The sequence below is a fragment of the Porites lutea genome, chromosome 9, assembly GCF_958299795.1.
Source record: "Porites lutea chromosome 9, jaPorLute2.1, whole genome shotgun sequence".
NCBI lineage: Eukaryota > Metazoa > Cnidaria > Anthozoa > Scleractinia > Poritidae > Porites > Porites lutea.
This window is the reverse complement of record NC_133209.1, coordinates 6,529,608-6,547,107: the sequence shown is the minus strand read 5'-3', so window position 1 is coordinate 6,547,107 and position 17,500 is coordinate 6,529,608. Positions and strand designations below refer to the sequence as shown.

General features: G+C 38.5%; 1 protein-coding gene across 1 annotated transcript in view; it reads right to left on the bottom strand.

Annotated features, from left to right (window-relative positions):
* The window catches only part of LOC140948199 (uncharacterized), a 96,471-nt gene extending 83,306 nt beyond the window's left edge, over nt 1–13,165 (bottom strand). Inside the window, exons 1-4 of the mRNA XM_073397419.1 lie at nt 12,665–13,165; nt 7,898–8,191; nt 5,922–6,056; nt 5,631–5,784 (exon numbers count right to left, since the gene is read on the bottom strand). Coding sequence (XP_073253520.1) covers nt 5,631–5,784; nt 5,922–6,056; nt 7,898–8,191; nt 12,665–12,874 — 793 coding nt within the window. The 5' untranslated portion in view covers nt 12,875–13,165. The remainder of the gene's footprint in view (nt 1–5,630; nt 5,785–5,921; nt 6,057–7,897; nt 8,192–12,664) is intronic.
* Between the last annotated feature and the right edge of the window lie 4,335 nt (nt 13,166–17,500).

Sequence of the window (17,500 nt, the reverse complement as noted above, 5' to 3'; positions counted from 1 at the left end):
ATTGCCCTGTGTTATAATTTTGCCTCCTAAATGCAATACTGTATGTATTTGTATGGTCATGCAAATAAAGCTCGTTGTTGTTGTTGATGCTCCAGCTTGAAAAAAAAACCCGGTGTTCATCTTGGTCTTACAGCAGCCTTTTCGGAATGAAAAAATGAGGTCCCATAAGGTTTTATTCTTAATGACAGGGTTTTACTGTCACTTAACTTGTACATAACTGAAGCACGCAGAATACCAGGGGGAAACAGCAGTCAAAGAGACGTAATCGAGTGTTTCTCCTTACTTCTTAGAGTGCTGCAGCCGCCTTCTAAGTGCTTAACAGAACCGGAGCACAGTCAAGGCTTCTTTATTTGTTTCATGATAAAGAATCTGTTAAATTCCCTACGCATCACTTCCTAATTTTCAAAACAAACTATTGATCGATGGAATCACAGCTATAGCTCCGTGTTTTATACTCTAACGCATATTATAACTAAAATATAAATCATAATACCGCCTCCATGACCTGACAAGCTTGCAATAGGTGCCGGTGCCGATGCCATCCAAGTTAGTTTCAATGAATTCTCTATTTCAGCCCCTTTGGGAAACTGTCAATATCATCAGTTGGCTTTTAATTTGAATAATAACACAAACAGAAGTACTGCCTTTATTTCTTTAAGAATAGAATGTTCCAATTGTTCATTTCTCTGTCCGGTGGGAAGTACTTATGTTATTGCCAAAATTAAACGAATGAAATTGAAAATCTAAATTCTAATCGGTTTTGAAAAGTTCGTGGTTCGAGAATGGGAACTGCATCAAGGGTCATGTTTACTTGACTTTTTCCCCATGGAAACAAACTACCGGTTCGGAATATCAGAAGTTTCACAAACCAGAAAGTGCAAACCAGAATTTCCCTCCAACACAAGAGAACTAATACAAAGAACGGGTATCAATAGACAGTATCCTTACCGGCGCAATAGGCGACAGCGCACGAATATGTTGGTTTTAGATAGTAGACGTAGAATGGCGGTGACCCAGTACACTGCCTTATTTTTACGTTGAATGGCTGATGGCAACCATTACTGATGTTAAAGAAGTTTGTGCACGCCTGGACAGTTACGGTTAGATCTGCAGATGACGGGTGTTGTCCACGTAACCAAATCGGAGCAACTGTGCCACAGTGGTACGGGTTGACACGGGAAGTCGGCATTTGTCCACCGACATAGCTCGTGAATCGATACCATCCCCATGAAAGAGTTCTATCGCAAATTGCTGTTTGACCTCGTTTCCAAATACTATTGATACTACGCCGAGGCTCGTTGATTACGCTATAGGTGTTTGGATCGCAGCAGCCATTGCAATCCGTTTGGCATAAAGATAGTTCGAAAAATAAAGAAAAAGCAAGATTTAGCAAAAAAATGCTGGCGAGATCCATTTCCGCCTAGCTTGGAAGTACTTGATAATGCTTTCGCTTCTGTAATAAAGCATACCTTGCCCCTTACTGTCAAATGCTAATATCCCATTGGTCAATGACTAAATATATTCAGTGTGATGACAGGTGAGTGGTCAGTATCGAATTTAACTTCCTGAAAGAAGTCAGGATGACCGAGGAGAAACTTGTGAAGTCATCTATGACTCTAAAAGCGCAAAAAAGGTTATAATTGCTAGGAATCGATGTATAGCTGATCATTTTTAAACGCTTCTACGTGTTTTGCGGAGTTTCAGCAGAATAATGCATATCAGTCATTACATATTAGGTTTTTCCAAAGGTTAATCCATCGAGCGACCTATCGATGGGCGAAAAATGTTTTTTCGTCGGCGGAAGTATTTCAAAAAATGTTTATAGACGGTGCCATAAAGTGCACGTTTTTAAAATAAATAGCTTGCGCATGCGCCATTGCAATACAGCTATAACAAGGTCGAGGGTTATTCTTTGTCCTAATTGAGAAGAATATTACATTCTGCACTCAGCGGCACTTTTCCTCTTCCATATTTAATAGAAATATTCGTGCAGTTACCCCGGATATTATATAGTTAAAAAGAAAGATATAAGATACGATAATATTGATAGTATTGATGTTAAAACCGTTACGGTTATGTAATACTAAGTTGGAATACTAACCGTAAACGAACATATAAAAGACTTCTGTGAAAACTCGTGGGTAAAGGAAATTACTTAAATCGCAGCTCGGGTCGGGAAAATAACCACACAGTAAGCAATAACAAACCAAGTAAGGAACTAAAGGTAAAGCTTTTTTATTGTTGTTATTATCCTCATTAAAGACAGCTTCTAGATGGATTGCTGGAGTATCAAGTCACCTCCCGTGACAATTAAGATGTCCAAAACTTTGTGAAGGATTCTGTCTGTAACCAGCAAGCACGCTCTCTGCAATGATTCCAAACGACATGTGACACTAATCTCTGCTAAGCACTTAATAATAAATCTTTCCGTCGGGACAGTCCCTAATGCGCCAATTATGATTGGCACCACAGTTACTTTTGCGTAATTCTTAAATCCGTTTCAACTTCCTCTTCAGGTTATTTTGGTAGTTCTCATTTTTTTCTTTCTCGTTGTCTTTCACTTTACTTTGAAGTCAAATGGACTAGCAAAATCAATAATCAGGGCCATTTGCGTTCTATCTTATCCAATACCACAATATCAAGCTTTTTGTGTTCAGTCTTGCTGTCAGTTTGTATTTTGAAGTCCCATAGCAGTTCGATTCACACAGTTACACTAGTTATTATTATCATTGTTATTATTATTATTATTATTATTATTATTATTGTCATTGTCATTACTATTATAAGTAGTAGTAGTAGTAGCAGCAGCAGCAGCAGCAGCAGCAGCAGCAGCAGCAGCAGCAGTAGCGGTAGCAGTAGCAGTATTAGTAGCAGTATTGTCTCTTCAAACAAAGTCTTTGCTGGTGTTCTTTTTGTGCATCAGCCGGGTGCAAACCATGCACCTGGAGCATCAGTCACTAAAGACAATCATACTGTTCATTATATATTATGATTATCATTATTATTATTGTCATTATTAGCATTATTGAAAATCCTAGCAAGAATTTTTCTTTTTGAGTCTATTACCTGAATTCGCTTGCGAATCCCTTATGTTCAAGGCCATTCTGAGCATTACGCAATAGGACACCTCACCGCCTCTTCGTGTTTCAGCGTAAGGAGACATTTTTTAAAAAAAGGAACGGCTTCACTTACAATTTATCGCTATATCCGTACTTTTCGATAACATTGCTTAATTATCTTTATTGCTTAATTTTAACGGTCAATTAGCAGTTTTTATTTTACAAACTACGTGCCGGTAATATTTCATCGGCGAACATTCTCAGATAGGCTATAGGCTGAGACAATAAGGCGGCGGCCGGCAGACCATTAAAGTTGACCTTGTTTTAGTCCAGGTGCAAAAGCGCACGTACGTGCAGGATATAAATATGTCTTCTTTGTTTCAGTTGTTTCAGTTTAAGCCCCACATCAATAGCTGTTCGAGAGTAATTAATCCTCCCTATTCAAACATATTTTTGTGGACAGAAGAAAAGTGCTGACGGATCCAGAAATGTTCTATTTTTAATGTGGGTACGATACCCAAAGAAGTTCAGGAATGTCGGAACTAGTGTTTCACTTTCCCCTCAGAACATTTAACAATTATTGAATGAGGCTGAGTATCAGAAAAAGCCGATCGGGGCGAATGTTATTCACCGCTGCTGAAGGCCGTGGAAGGTAACAGCCGGAGAGATCTGCAAAATTTTTCAAGCGTTAATTTTAGCCCTGACTTAAATTGACCGCTGTAGCTCTGTTTGGGAGGTACTCAGCGTTACCATGAGTGATAAGCTACAAAACCTCCCTATCAAAACAGGGCTACCGGGAGTAATTACCAGGTCCAATTAAGATACAAGTGCCAGCTTCTGGCTCCACTGGTGGCCACACGTCTAAAACGGCCGTTAGGCCATGTTATTGCTTAAAATAATTAAAGGGTTCCCCCCCCCCCCGCCCCCTTTGTTTGTGCAGGATTTGTTAATCATCCGCAGTAACCACGCGCAAACTATCGCAAGCGCAGTTCATGCCATCTCAGTGTCACGAATTCCAATGCTTCAAAAACCGCTTTAAGGTAACGACTGCGGACGAATAAACACTGACGATGAGATAATGAAGACACCCTTTTCGACACGTTTTTTTTCTTTTTCTTGTCGGTATTCGTGCCTCACTTCGCTTTCTCTATGCGTCGCTCTTCAGGCGACCTTTGTTCCCAACAATCATTGGAAAATATTCTGGATAATATTTTTATGTAGATTTGTAACACGATCGTATGATGGTTGTATCGGATAAGTTCATAACTCGATTCTACTGCAAAGCTTATCTGCAGTAAAGGTCACAAATAACTCTGTTGCAAACTGTCGTGAGCAACACTACGCCACTTGGCTAATTTAATTATTAATAAGAAGCCCTGGAACGAGGTTTAGAAAAGGGGAGAGGTTGGGCGGAGAAACATAGGTTAAAAAATAGTGGATATATCCAAAAGTAATTTTCTTAGCGGTTCGCTAACTGGGGAATCAAGACTGTAAAATGTCAGGGAAAGTAGGGAAGGTAATTAACGGAAAAACACTCGTACAAACGAGAGGTCTGAAACCTCCTTACCTGTAGACGTGGGAGATGTTGACAAGATTTAAAATATGGTCCTGCCAGTACTCAAACAAATAATTTTAGTTTAAATGTTTCCAAGCCTTCCCTTTTCTTGGTGGCAAGTTTTCTTGCACACACCACAGCTGCTTCAGTATCTTCGATCGTTTGAGTCCATTGTTGGTAATCAAAATTAATTCAGTCAAGTCAACTTAAATAGAGTTTTGCAAGGAAAAGGTAATTTTTTTATCGTCAACCGTCAAAATGCAGATTAATATTAACCGTTAAAATGTTTCAAGTTATTTCAAATCTCACTATATTCAGCTGATCTTTACGGATATTTGGATCTCTGTCTTATAGGAAGACCTTACAACTTGCTTCTATCTGAAAATATTTCGAACCTTTTTAAGAAAAAGGCCGAGGCAATGAACCTCCAAAACACACAGTCAATATTAATTTATATTATAGAAGTTTAAAAATATTTATCCAAACTTTTGGAGTAAATCTCTGCTAAAAACTTCTAAAACGTAATCGTCAACCGTCAAAATTGGAAAAAAAATTGAGTAGACCGTTGACCGTCAAAGCTACCACCCCACTGAGACCCTCTTGTATGAGTAATATGTGTTTTCAACATGAAAATTTTTCGTGAAATTCTCAATGAACGATTTTTTTTTCTTTTATGTTTTTTAAGCTTTATTCTATCTAAAAGGCATTACTGCTATAGGGAGCAAAAACCTGGTCCAAGTAACTGAAATGAGCGTTTAAAAATTAGAAAAAATAACTACTCTCGGGAAAGCGAACCAGGAATATTCTTTAAAACTATTAAGACAGTCTTTCACTGCAAATCATATAAACCTTTTTTGTCTGGTTCAAGGACTTTCAAGAGCCGAGTGTTCTCGGCAGATTTCCTACAGCATCCTGAAACCTACAGCTCTTGTTTTGAAGAATTTACTACCGTTTATTCTCCGTTTTATTCATCACCTAAAAGTAGCTTTCATTAACTCTAAACAGCAGCCTCCTACCGTTATTATTGCAATCACCGGCCTTGCTGTCAATGCGATATAACCATCGACCAGGGATTCCAACATTGGATTGATGAGAAAGGTCAAGTACTTGGTGCGTGCCAGATCCTGGGATGTTAAAATATCGCAGCCCGTCCCCTCCATTGAAACCAGCCTGTCAAGAAATGATGACTGTATTTATAATTAATTTTCAGCTTCTTTGCGCCTTGCATAAAGGTCAGTTGTATTTTCATTGACTATCACAGTTCGAAACTAACTACGTATTAAAAATATTTTGAATGTGAAGCATACCTGTGCAGGCTTGCCTCCGAGCCCTGAGCTGTTTCCTGAGCTAGCCGTACCAGTAGTCCATGTTAGCTTATTATAATTAAAGATGACAAACGAATTTATACCATTTGTAACAAGAACTGCCTGAAAAGTATTCCTCTGGAAAAAAAAAAAAGAAAGTGACATGAGCAACACAAGTTTAAGTGTTTCTATCATATACACTTCAAATCTTTGTTCGAAAGCTCTCTGAAACAAATGACTCATCGATACGACAATAATAACGATTACGATAATGATAATGATACCGGTAATGGTAATAATAATGATGATGATAATAATAATAATTATAGTAGTAATAATAATGATAATAATACTAATAGTAAAAGCAAAAGTTATTCTCAGACGTCGTGCAAGCCGATTATCCTCGTGTACTTATAAGCAAGTTCCTTTCCTTCTTTTCGGTTTTCGTGTCTGCTACGTTACCTTATAACTTGGGTTCTACTGATAACCAACATCATTTCAGTGATGGCAATTACAAGGTTACTTTGACGCTGAAATTTTACAATACAATGAAACTGACCATTGTACTGCTGGTAGGACCTAAAGCACTATTTTATTTAGGACCAGAGAGACTTGAGGCACTTGAGGCGATATGGAGGTCATGATCGCAGGCTAGTCTAAGGGTTAATTTCGTGTAACTTAATTGCGATCAGAACTGAAATTGCAGCATTTTACATTATATAATAGATCTCAAAAACTATTCTAAAACTGACAGTACAAACAAGTGCATACCTTTCTATTTAGCAGCCTAATTATCTGTCTTATACCAGTTTACCTTTTTCCTGAGTTGCTACTGTTAAGGAATATTATTATACATCAGACTCACTATGAAAAATCTGATTGGTCGAGAGCGTTCGATCAATTCACGATAGCTTGTGAACTTGACATGAATGGCAGAACGCTTCGCTTCTGTTTCTGAGGATGAATTTTGTCGATTAATTGAGGAAAAAGATTCCAAAAACACAAAAAGAGCAACTTTATTGAGACAAAGGTTTTATTATTGTATTTTAAATTTTTTAAATGATCTTGGTTAAGCTTATCAGTGTCACTTTCACCTTAGTTTTGAAATAAAGCCATTTTTCAACAGATGAATGTCTTCTTTTACCTATTATTTAAAAAATGTATAATAAAACAATTATTGAATTCGGTTTTCGCATGATATCATGAATTATCAAAACCGAGGTCTGTGTTATCTGCCGAAGCCGAATTTTTGATATCATGCTCAACCTCATCCAAAAATTGTTTATTATCACTGAAATGATTCTTATTTAGATACTATAAATTCCAACCAATAACAAGATTTACGACAGGGGCACCCAACGGCAATTTTTTGGAAAATATCTGTTCGGAAGACGATTTGAGAACTTAAATTTTCGGAACATTTGTTGTAAAATTTCTTGCTTGCCTGCCTCTCCTAGGATTTTCGAACATCTACAAAATGGTATAATTACCCATTTTAAACGGATATTTACCCTAAAAAAGGCCACCTAGAATTTTCGGGAGCCTTTTCCTGGCTGAAATTTTCGAAAAGGTAAGTTTTGATCCCTATAATTTTCGGATCACTAGACTTTCAGCTAGGAAATCCGAACAGATGAAAAGTTTTTAGGGGATAAAAATATGCCTATATCTATCGTTTAAATACTAAAATACGTTCAACAATGCTATGTTAAGTAGTTTTGAACTATATCCCCGTTGGGTGCCCCTGTTACGACTGAAGATGGCGTAAGAATATTTTGTAAACTAATAAATGATTCCTCTCGAAGGGAGGTCCGCAAGGTTTATTATTTTGACGAAATTCGCATCGCACGTGGAACGTATGTGAATCGCACAGCGAGGCAGAAACACGAGGTGGCCTTATATTGGTGTGCGCAATGACTTCATCAAGGGACAAACTTCGTCTGTTGTCGTTGATGACGATGATAATTTCTAAGTAACAGTACCTTGCTAGTGTAATTTCCTGTAGCGCCATAAAAGGCCACTTCATACCACGTTGCAATTAACAACCACGCAGCTCTAAACGATTTGCATCTCACATAGATAGTTGTGACATCAGCAGTTGCTTTCTTGAGAAGGTTTATATCCGAAGTCTCGCGGTAAAATACCTCTCCGGCTACTCTAGTATCTACATCAGCCCAGAATGGTGCCACTAGTCGTCGCCTATCGCCGAGAGGAAACCTATCTGGTGTGTACTGGTTAACGTTTGTCAGAAATGAGATTACTCCATTGGTGTTGATCTGAAATGAAAAGCTTTATTTAGCAGATAAACATAACTATTCCCAAAAATAGTGTTTCCGAAAAGCTATTCGTCAACTGAGGCAAGATGATGATTCAAGCTGGTCTAGTTTGATGCTAGCTAACACACGCCTTCCTTACTAATTAGGGGATATTTAGACTACGTTTAAGACGTTTTTGGTTTAGTTGGACTCAAGCCCCATAAATTCTTAGTGCAGCCATCATTTTCACTTCCGTAGGTACACTTTTTTAGACGTCATACAAGTATGTATAGCACTAAAGCAAAAGTTTTGAAGATCTTCTTGACTGAAGTTGGTCATAGTATTTATAAACGGTTATTCATCCATTAAGGAGCACTGTTCTTCTAAAGTCAACCCATTTTCTTTAGGAGGGGCATTCCCCTTTGCTAGTTACGTCTAGAGCTAGAAAGTTTGTTGTTGGAGTATCAGCCAAGAAGCTTAACTTAACGAGTTATAATAATCTGATGCTAGAGTTATTGTCCAGTTGGAATAAATCAAATTTCCGTCAGTCCACGTACGGCCTGTCTTTTCACCCCAGATGCGCGACTTTTAAGGTAAAGCGCACTGCGTTACGGGCGGCTTTCTTGGATGAGTGTCAACCCCCTCTTCCTACCAGTAAGCGCTCGCTCCTGACGATCTTACGAAATAATAGGGGACCTTGAACAGTCTACAAAAACTGAGGTCTTTCACTTTGTTTCCCGTAGGCGAAATCATCACCTTGAGACGACCACTTTCAGTCATGCCAAATGAAGTCGACACGATAGGAGTGGAAAAACAGCCAAGGTTTAACACTCCTACGAGTGGACAACTATGTCAGCTTAGCAGGAGTTGTCGAGAGAAAAATGTATCTTATTATATTATCGCTTACTTAAGTGCGCGCTTCGAAAAGTTGTCGAGTCGTGTGGATCGTACGGATGGACAAAATTATTGTTTGACAAAGAACTTTTCGAGTGGAAAAATGCACTGCATTAGTGGAAACTAGAGTTACGCCCATGTGTGTGCCTCGTTCTTTAGAAAGAGCGTTTTTTATACTACGCTATTGAAGCCACGAGTCGAAACAAGAACGCGTACTCTAGTTTATGGTAAATGCAAATCCTCTCTCAATCTTTCCGGCCAGTGCAATCAATTTAGGCTATAATCGATAACACTCGATGACTATCGATAAACTCCATTGATAAAATACAACGGCGATAAAAATTGACAGATAAAAAAATTGTGACCAATCGATAATTATCGATCTTTATCTTTTCTTTTTTATCGAAGTTCATCGATGCCAAAGGATGGGATAACGTTTCCGGAACGTTAGTTAAGTTGGTTCCAAAACAAGAGGAGCTAAAGAAAGAACCTTAACTTTGAAGACAGAATAACTTGACTGGAACTGAATTAAAAATATTCATGTAACCGATCTTTGTGGTTTTGGGTGAATCAAGTTGTTCCACGACTATAAATCCTGTTAGACTGCTTGCAGTCCGCCTTTTCTCTTAAAATCCGTCTAGTTCTTATCTCAGAAAGCGCGATTGAAAACCACGACGTTATGTTACATTATATAATTACGCCCTCGTTTATCGCGATTTGCGGCTTCGCCTCTCCCGTCCTTGGGTTTCGGATTCAGTAACCGTACATGGCAAAGAAAAATTAGAGACTGCTCGCAGTCTAAAATCCTGTTAAACGTCCATTTTCACTTGACCTGAGTATCAGGTGTTCCTAGCGGGGGGAAGGAGAAGGGTAGGAGGATAATTTTAATCAGCTTTTATTTCAGCAATTTAAAAAAGCGTTTGACGTTTGAGACAGCGCTGGCGGGCGAAGAGGGCTCAATGGCTGCTTAATTAATTATATAGCGCCGATCAGCTAACCAAACTAATATAGTATAAACCATTTTAAGTAAATGGAAAAGCAATAAAATCATATGACAACGCCGATCGCTAGCTGTACGCAAGTCTTGCAAAGAAGGCCTAGTTTTCGATGCATTCATTAGGTTTGAACCTAGAGGACAATGAAATGAAAGATCATGAAACCGATAATATCAGTAATGCGATCACAGGTAGTCCAAGCTCGAAATATGAAGTTTACATATAGAGAGAAAACCGTTTACAGTACAACCCATAAAACGCCCATAAATCGGCCCATGGACCACACCGTAGAGACGTAACACACATTTGATGTAAGGTAACCGGTCTTTTTTTATTGAAATCCTTTCAGTTTAGTAGGTTACAGTAACGATAGGTTTTTTCCCCATGAAAATCCTTATATTTTGGATGTTACGCAACAATGCCGATGCTCATATTTCGAGCTTGGGCTACCTGTGACTCGATAGCGCTCACAGCTAAAAAAGTTGTGGCCAATGATTTCTATCGATTGACCGATATAATCGATATCAATAAAAATTTGAAGTTACTGAATTATCGATTTATTTTCCGATATTGTTATTTATTGATTGCACTGGCCGGGCTTGTTATTTATCGACTGCACTGACTGGGCAATCTTCCAACAAATGACTTTTAGTTAAAATCCGTGTACTTAACTCTAAATAAGAAGAAGTAAAGAAGGGCCCAATAATCGCATTCTTTGGCCCACTGGCTTCAAGAGGTGACTTATTTGAAGCATGTAGGACATGTAGAGCCACACCACAGAGTAGAGTATGCTTTAAAAAAAACCTAGTTTAAAAAGTGTACCTCCTGGGCCCATCCTACAATCAATTCTTGAAGTTCAAGGATCACTACGTTTCAATTCAAATTACGTAACTATACTCGTCTTTGTTAGAAAGATTGACGTTTGTTAGCCAGGTCATATTTAAACGATTTTGACTGATTACACTTTAAGGGCTTCCGACGACCAAATTATTATGTAGTTGTTAGAGTTGATGTTAGATTAATTTATAAAAGATGCAAGATTAACCGTCAAAAAGCTTTAAAGCATTTTAAATCTCACTTTTCAGCTGATCTTCACGGCATTCCGGCTCCTGAAGAATTTCTAAACTGATCTAAACTGGAAAAACCAGTTCCCATGTTCTCAAAAAGACAACATCTAAAACAAACAGTTAATATTAATTCGTGCAGAAGTTAATACTACTTTTAATTAACTTTTTGACTAAATTAGTAACTGTCAGCCGTCAAAAGCTCTTAAATTTAACCGTCGGTTGTCAAAAATGGAAAAAGAATTAATCTTCAACCGTCAAAGCTGTCACCCCATTGTCACCCTCCACTGTTCATGGATGTAACTTTGTTTGTTTACTGAATAACACTGTTGCCACCAGGAGACTTCTGATGGGCTCCTGCCATTACTGCTGTACCACTGATCCAGTGTATTTTGTAAATTGCTACCTATGTTGTGCCATCCGTACACGAGTCTGAGAGTACTTTCTATAACATTTACTTTGAAACGGAACATCAGCCCCTGACTTGCATGCAGTTAACTTTCTGCAATGTCTTAGTTTAGATGGAAACAGTGTGGAGGAAAAGGCACAATAATTTTATAAGACCAATATAAATGGAACGCCGGTGGACGTGGTAAGGTCGATGTTCACCTTGCCAGAATTAGGAAGTCCCTTTGCGTTTTAATAATACTTGAATAATAATAATTAATAATAATAATAATAATAATAATAATAATAATAATTTCTTAAAACATAAGCAAGCGAATATTAACGTTAAAAGCCGACGTTTCGGTATCATCATGACACCATTCTAAGAAAACTCAAACCATCCCTAAACGTGCAGGCGGACTCGATTCGCGCAAAGGTATTCACTTGAAGAACTTGTGATCCTTTGTTTTTATGTCAATTTGTAAAGACTATAGAAATCAAATCTTCGCATTGTTTATTCATTTTGCCTTGAGAATGGTGTCATGATGATACCGAAACGTCGGCTTTTAACGTTAATATTCGCTTGCTAAATAATAATAATAATAATAACTTTATTTTAGTGTCAATTTATTTAGCTTAACAGGGGACACTTTCCTAACTACTGGCACTAATCTATTACATGATTTTTAAATTAATGATCGCAGTACCTAAAACCTAAAACCACTACACGACTCAGAATCACACAAGTCACAGCAGTTACTATTATTATCTATATAGCTCGAAAGGTCCACACCGCGTATATGTTTCTTGAATGATTTGAGGCTTTTTAAGTTTCTTAGCTCACCACCGACCCTCGACCAAATAAAAGGTTCTTGGTAGCGCAGCGAATGCCTCCCATAGGCCACTGTATCAAAGCGGGGTAGATCAAAATCATAGTTTCTTAGGCGTTGGTGTGTACTTTTGATCCTGAATAACTCAGATACACACCTTAGCGCCATCCTGTATTTCATCTTATACATTATTATTGTTATGTCTTACAATGTTTTTCACCCTAACATTGATATTTATATTTGTAAAGCAAGTGTGACAAAATTACCCATGATACTTAAACTATGCGAGCGAATGAGGTTTTCGTGAAACAAGACTATACTTACAAACAATGATAAGTGATCTTGTCCAAAGAATGGAAACGGGAACGATATGGGAACTCTTCCTGAGCCTCCGTCGTCATTAGGAGGAACAACTTGATCACCTTCGCTTTGCCCAAAAGGGTAAAAATTCTTAAGTTTTATCGCCTGCAAAACAACAATGTCTCCCCAAATAAAAAGCAAAAGCGGCGGCGCTAAAAATTTTATAAATTTCATGTTAACGTTGCCGCCTGCCCGACTTTTGTTCTAGGACATGGTTCTGTGAAATTAAGCTCTCGAAAGGCACGATGAAAATCGGTAATGTGTCTGACGTCTAGATGGACTAGGGTAAACGGATCAACATGATAAAAGAATGCTGTCATTGTCTATTAGGAAGGAATAACTCTGGCAGATGCAGCGAGTTTAAGCTCATGACATCCTATCCCCTCTGTAAACACAAAAGCAGTATTCGATCTTGATTTAAGCACTAAATATTTCTGGAATTCATGCCAAAGCCTATTATAAAAATCGTTTCTTGCCCATTTAGCTAATCTCTAATTGATAAAAGCCAGTTGTGAGTAGAGTTGTTTTCTTTGTGGGTTTTTTTATGTGGACTTGTGGGTATATTTCAAGCAGGCTATAATTTGACAAGCTGTCAGCTGTCAAAAGGCACTGAAGAAAGACCGCCTTATTGCAGGTTAAGTCCTTTGTTTCCTACAAGGCCGGAAAACGAGTTGTTTCTACTCAAAACTTCCGCTTAGAGACCGGGGCGTCACGCCGTCACGTCGTTTTCTTTTAATCTCACTGGCCTGCCATCTTTTTTGAGAGAATAGAATTAGAAAGAGAATGGAGGAAAAAGTGTAATTCACCCCTCGAATAGCTTACTTTTTAGTCATTGTCTGTCTGACCCATTGAATCACTGAAGGTGTTAAGAAAATATTTAGAAACGTTGAAGTACATCAGTTGGGTTTAATGTTTTTGGATCCCTTACAAATTACATACCAAGCTTTTCTTCGATACCCAAGACCAGGAGGGAATGGCTTGCTAACTCTGAAGAGTCACGTAGGCCAACGTTTTTAAGGTAAACTCTTGTGTTGGCGAACTTCAAAGTGATCATCATGCTTTGTTTTCCGTCTTTGAAAGAATTGCTTGATTCTTTCATCACAGTGACTCCGCAGCAGTTATTGGACTCGGCTTTCGTTTAATCTGCAGAATTCTTCAGATCATATAAAATCCGAATGCGAATCCTATGATTCAGTTGTGCTATTGTTCATTCAAATATTTTAATAAGTCATACCGAGCAGATGTTGGATGAGCAAGAGCAGAACAAGATTTAGGTTTAAGGGGCAAAGATTCATCTTCTACTGAGATGGAAACTATGATTTGTTTTGCATTGAGCGGCTTCATCAACACTCGATCTGTGCAGTCGGTCTGTACATGATGACTCAAAGATTCAGCTTGGAAACATATCAAGCAACCTCACCGTACCTATGTTCGTTTATGAAATAAAACTCGCAGAAACGTGCGCGAAGAGCTAAAATAAGGTCAGAAGGTCAGACAGAATTAGAAAAGCGTCATCGCAAGAGTGAGGCTGTCTTTTTAAGTAAAAAGAAATTTGGAAGACACTTGCGCGAAGACCTTTGGACAAGGCCAAGGTACAACGCAAACAGCACGTGAGCTGTTTCTGTTATGTATACATGTACAAGAAACCACTGAAATCACCGCAGTGGCACTTGACTTCAATCGACCGCGTTAACCTTCTCAGGATGTATTCACATTGTGTACTACCTTATTTTTCAATTGCGTTTTTTGTAAGAAGACTTTAGTGTATATGAGCACTGGAGTAAATAGAAAGTTAACTAACAGCACGTTATAGCCCTTCTTCTGCAGATCACTAGTACTGTTACACATGTAGGTAAGCCTCAAATTTCCCCCTCCCTCCTCGTAGAAGCGTTCACAACTGCAACATAATCTTCTTCACGTTTCCTATCTCGTAGTCCCTAAACACCGCGCTTACTGATTGAAAGGGGAAAAGAAAACCGGTCCAGTCGCAATAAGACGCGAGGCAGTTTCCCCCACCCCCCAACCCCAGTCCCCTCCAGCAACGGCCGGCCTTCCTCTGGGCAAATATTGATTGAAAGCAGACTAAGACGGGCCCAGGCTAATACTTCATTATCATGGCAATATACTCGGATGCAAAGTAAGTTAAGTTTCTTAAGCTTGCTTAGGGTTAACCTAATGCTTTCAGTGGGGATGTTTTTCGTTTAAGGGAACTGCATGAGGAACTAGAATTATGCCCAATAACTGGTATTTGTAAAGTTGCTTCCATGGATTATGAAAATTGAGGTAATCATAAGTAGATTTATATCATGATCATAGAATCCAGGGAAATCATCAGCTTAGGGGTTGAAGTACGAACCAGGATTAGGGGTCAGGCATGCACTGTTAATTTTTCTAGAAAATGTGTTTAAATTTCGCAACCTCAAGGGCTAATGATAACTTTTCACACAAATGTCATGGCTACTAAATAGTTAATTACAGCATGAGTGTAAAAGTAGCTACAGATAGAGATTGGTAGGGAAACGTACTACGGTGGCCCGTAAGGGACATTACAATTTTTTTTTTTGACCGAAGTTATCGCGCGACAATTCAAACTTATCGCGCGATAAGTTAAAATTATCGCGCGATAAATAAGAAAATTATCGCGCAATAATTAGTCAGTTTATCGCGCGATAAATTTGCAACATATCACATGATAAAGAGAAGCCTGACTCACGCTTTCCACCCTCGTGTTTATAGCCTTTAATTCTCAGAAGTATATCATTGAGAGAACTTCCTCGTTTGTACGATATAATTGGAGGTTCTTTGTAGATCTGTCTAAGAAGAGGTTGGTTCTCTATCAGTTGCCAGTGTTTCATAAGAATGTTTTTAAGGCTAGCAACTCAAATTTCAAAGAACGCTTGATTGACAGAGGCTACCCACAAACTATGATAGAAAACCTTCCATCAGGTACAAAGTTCACAGAGAGGGAGTCTGCACTCCTGAAAGGAAAAAGAAATATTGTCTTTTGTGACACAGTACCAGCCCTCAATGTCTACTTTAAAAGAAGTTTTAATGAAAAAATGGAATCTTATACAAAACCAGCCGTTGCTTCGCCAAATTTTTAAAGAACTACCTATCATTTCCAACAAGAAAGGAAAATCCCTGAAAGCCATGCTCGTTAGAGCTAAAACATAAAAGGTTAACACAAGGTTTCACGCCGGTATGGATGTGCGGCCTGTCACCGCTTGCATTTTCGCATGTTAACCTTTAATTATTGCGCATGCTAATCCGCCGGAGAACTCAGTCCTTTTCCGTAAATACATAACAAGAACATCACCCATATTCACTTCACTTAACAAAAGGGACCACTGTTGGACAATGAAATACTTTAAACTTGAAGCTAAGAAGTAACCTGTCTTGATTCTCACTGTAAAGTTTTGAAACGAGAGATACTTGATTACATATACGTATATAGCAACTACTCCCCTTTTCCTTCAGGATTAAAATGCTGTAATCCTTGCTTGGAAATCTAGCTTGGCAACTCAAATGAACTCTATTAAGCTGGTTTAAAAGTTAGACTATAACTCCTTCTTAGTATGATAAAGAAAGTGTCAACATCAAGATAATGCATGCATACATGCATGCAACGTTCCAGCTTCTCTCAAGTTCATGTGATAAGTTGAAATTATCGCGCGATAACTTAAGCAAAAAACAAATATTGTAATGTCCCTTACGGGCCATCGTAGGGAAACAGACAGGGATGTTTCCAATATGCACACTAAGCGAGTACTTAGAGCCCCGGAGGGGTTCTCCTAGGAATTCTTGGTGGGGGTGTTCCGTCCGTTTCTCCAAATCCTGACCCGATTCAGACCAAAAAATGTAATTTTCCATACCCGTTTGTAGACCAGACCACCAAAATCCATACCCGTTTTCAGACCCGGCCTTTAGACAGAAATTATGTTGTTTTCATTACTTAGATTAGAGTGCAAACAAAAAAAATTTTTCAAGTCTGTGTCGAATTCGCATATTTCCTTACTTTCTTACTCGTTGGGAATTGAAACGATAACTACGTTGATTCACTCTCGTAGTTCCCTCAAAAACCATACCCGATTCCAGACCAAAATGGGCAAATTTTAAACCCGTTTTCAGAACAAAACAGCGCTAAAACACTACCCGATGCGGCGGAAGATACCAATGTAACTTATATAAGGGAATGCCCCCCAGGCTTAGAGCAGAGCAGTCTCATCACCTTAGCAAATCGTTTCCTCCCAATCGCCTAGATCTCTTAGTGTAATTATTTTATGACAGCCCTCTCTCTGACTTTGTTTCTTTTTTCCCGGGGGGGGGGGGGTAGTACTTCCTTATTAGAGGCTAGGCTAATGGGGATGTGCCGCTGGATGGGACTGAATTAACTATAATGGGGTCGCATTTTCAATAGAGTTACTAAAATGGGTCGCACATTTTCAGATTTTTGGGGGTAAGACAGTTCTTCATATTTACGGTTAGCAAACGTACCAGAATGTTTGTACTGTAGTTGAAAAATGAAGTGTTCTTCATGCAGTTTAAAAATGGTTCAATTCATAAAAAATCGAAAGAGGCTAAGTTGGAATCGCGAAAATATTTGCCTAAAAGAGACTAAGATGGGGTCTATAACTGGTCACAGAGTAGACTATTTAACAATTATTCGCCGAAGGCGAAGTTAATATTGTTGAATAATCCCCGAGACGAAGTCGAGGGGATTATTCAACAATATTAACTGGGCCTGAGGAGAATAATTGTTTTAGTATATTCACACGAAGTAATCTCAACAGAATCAGAAAG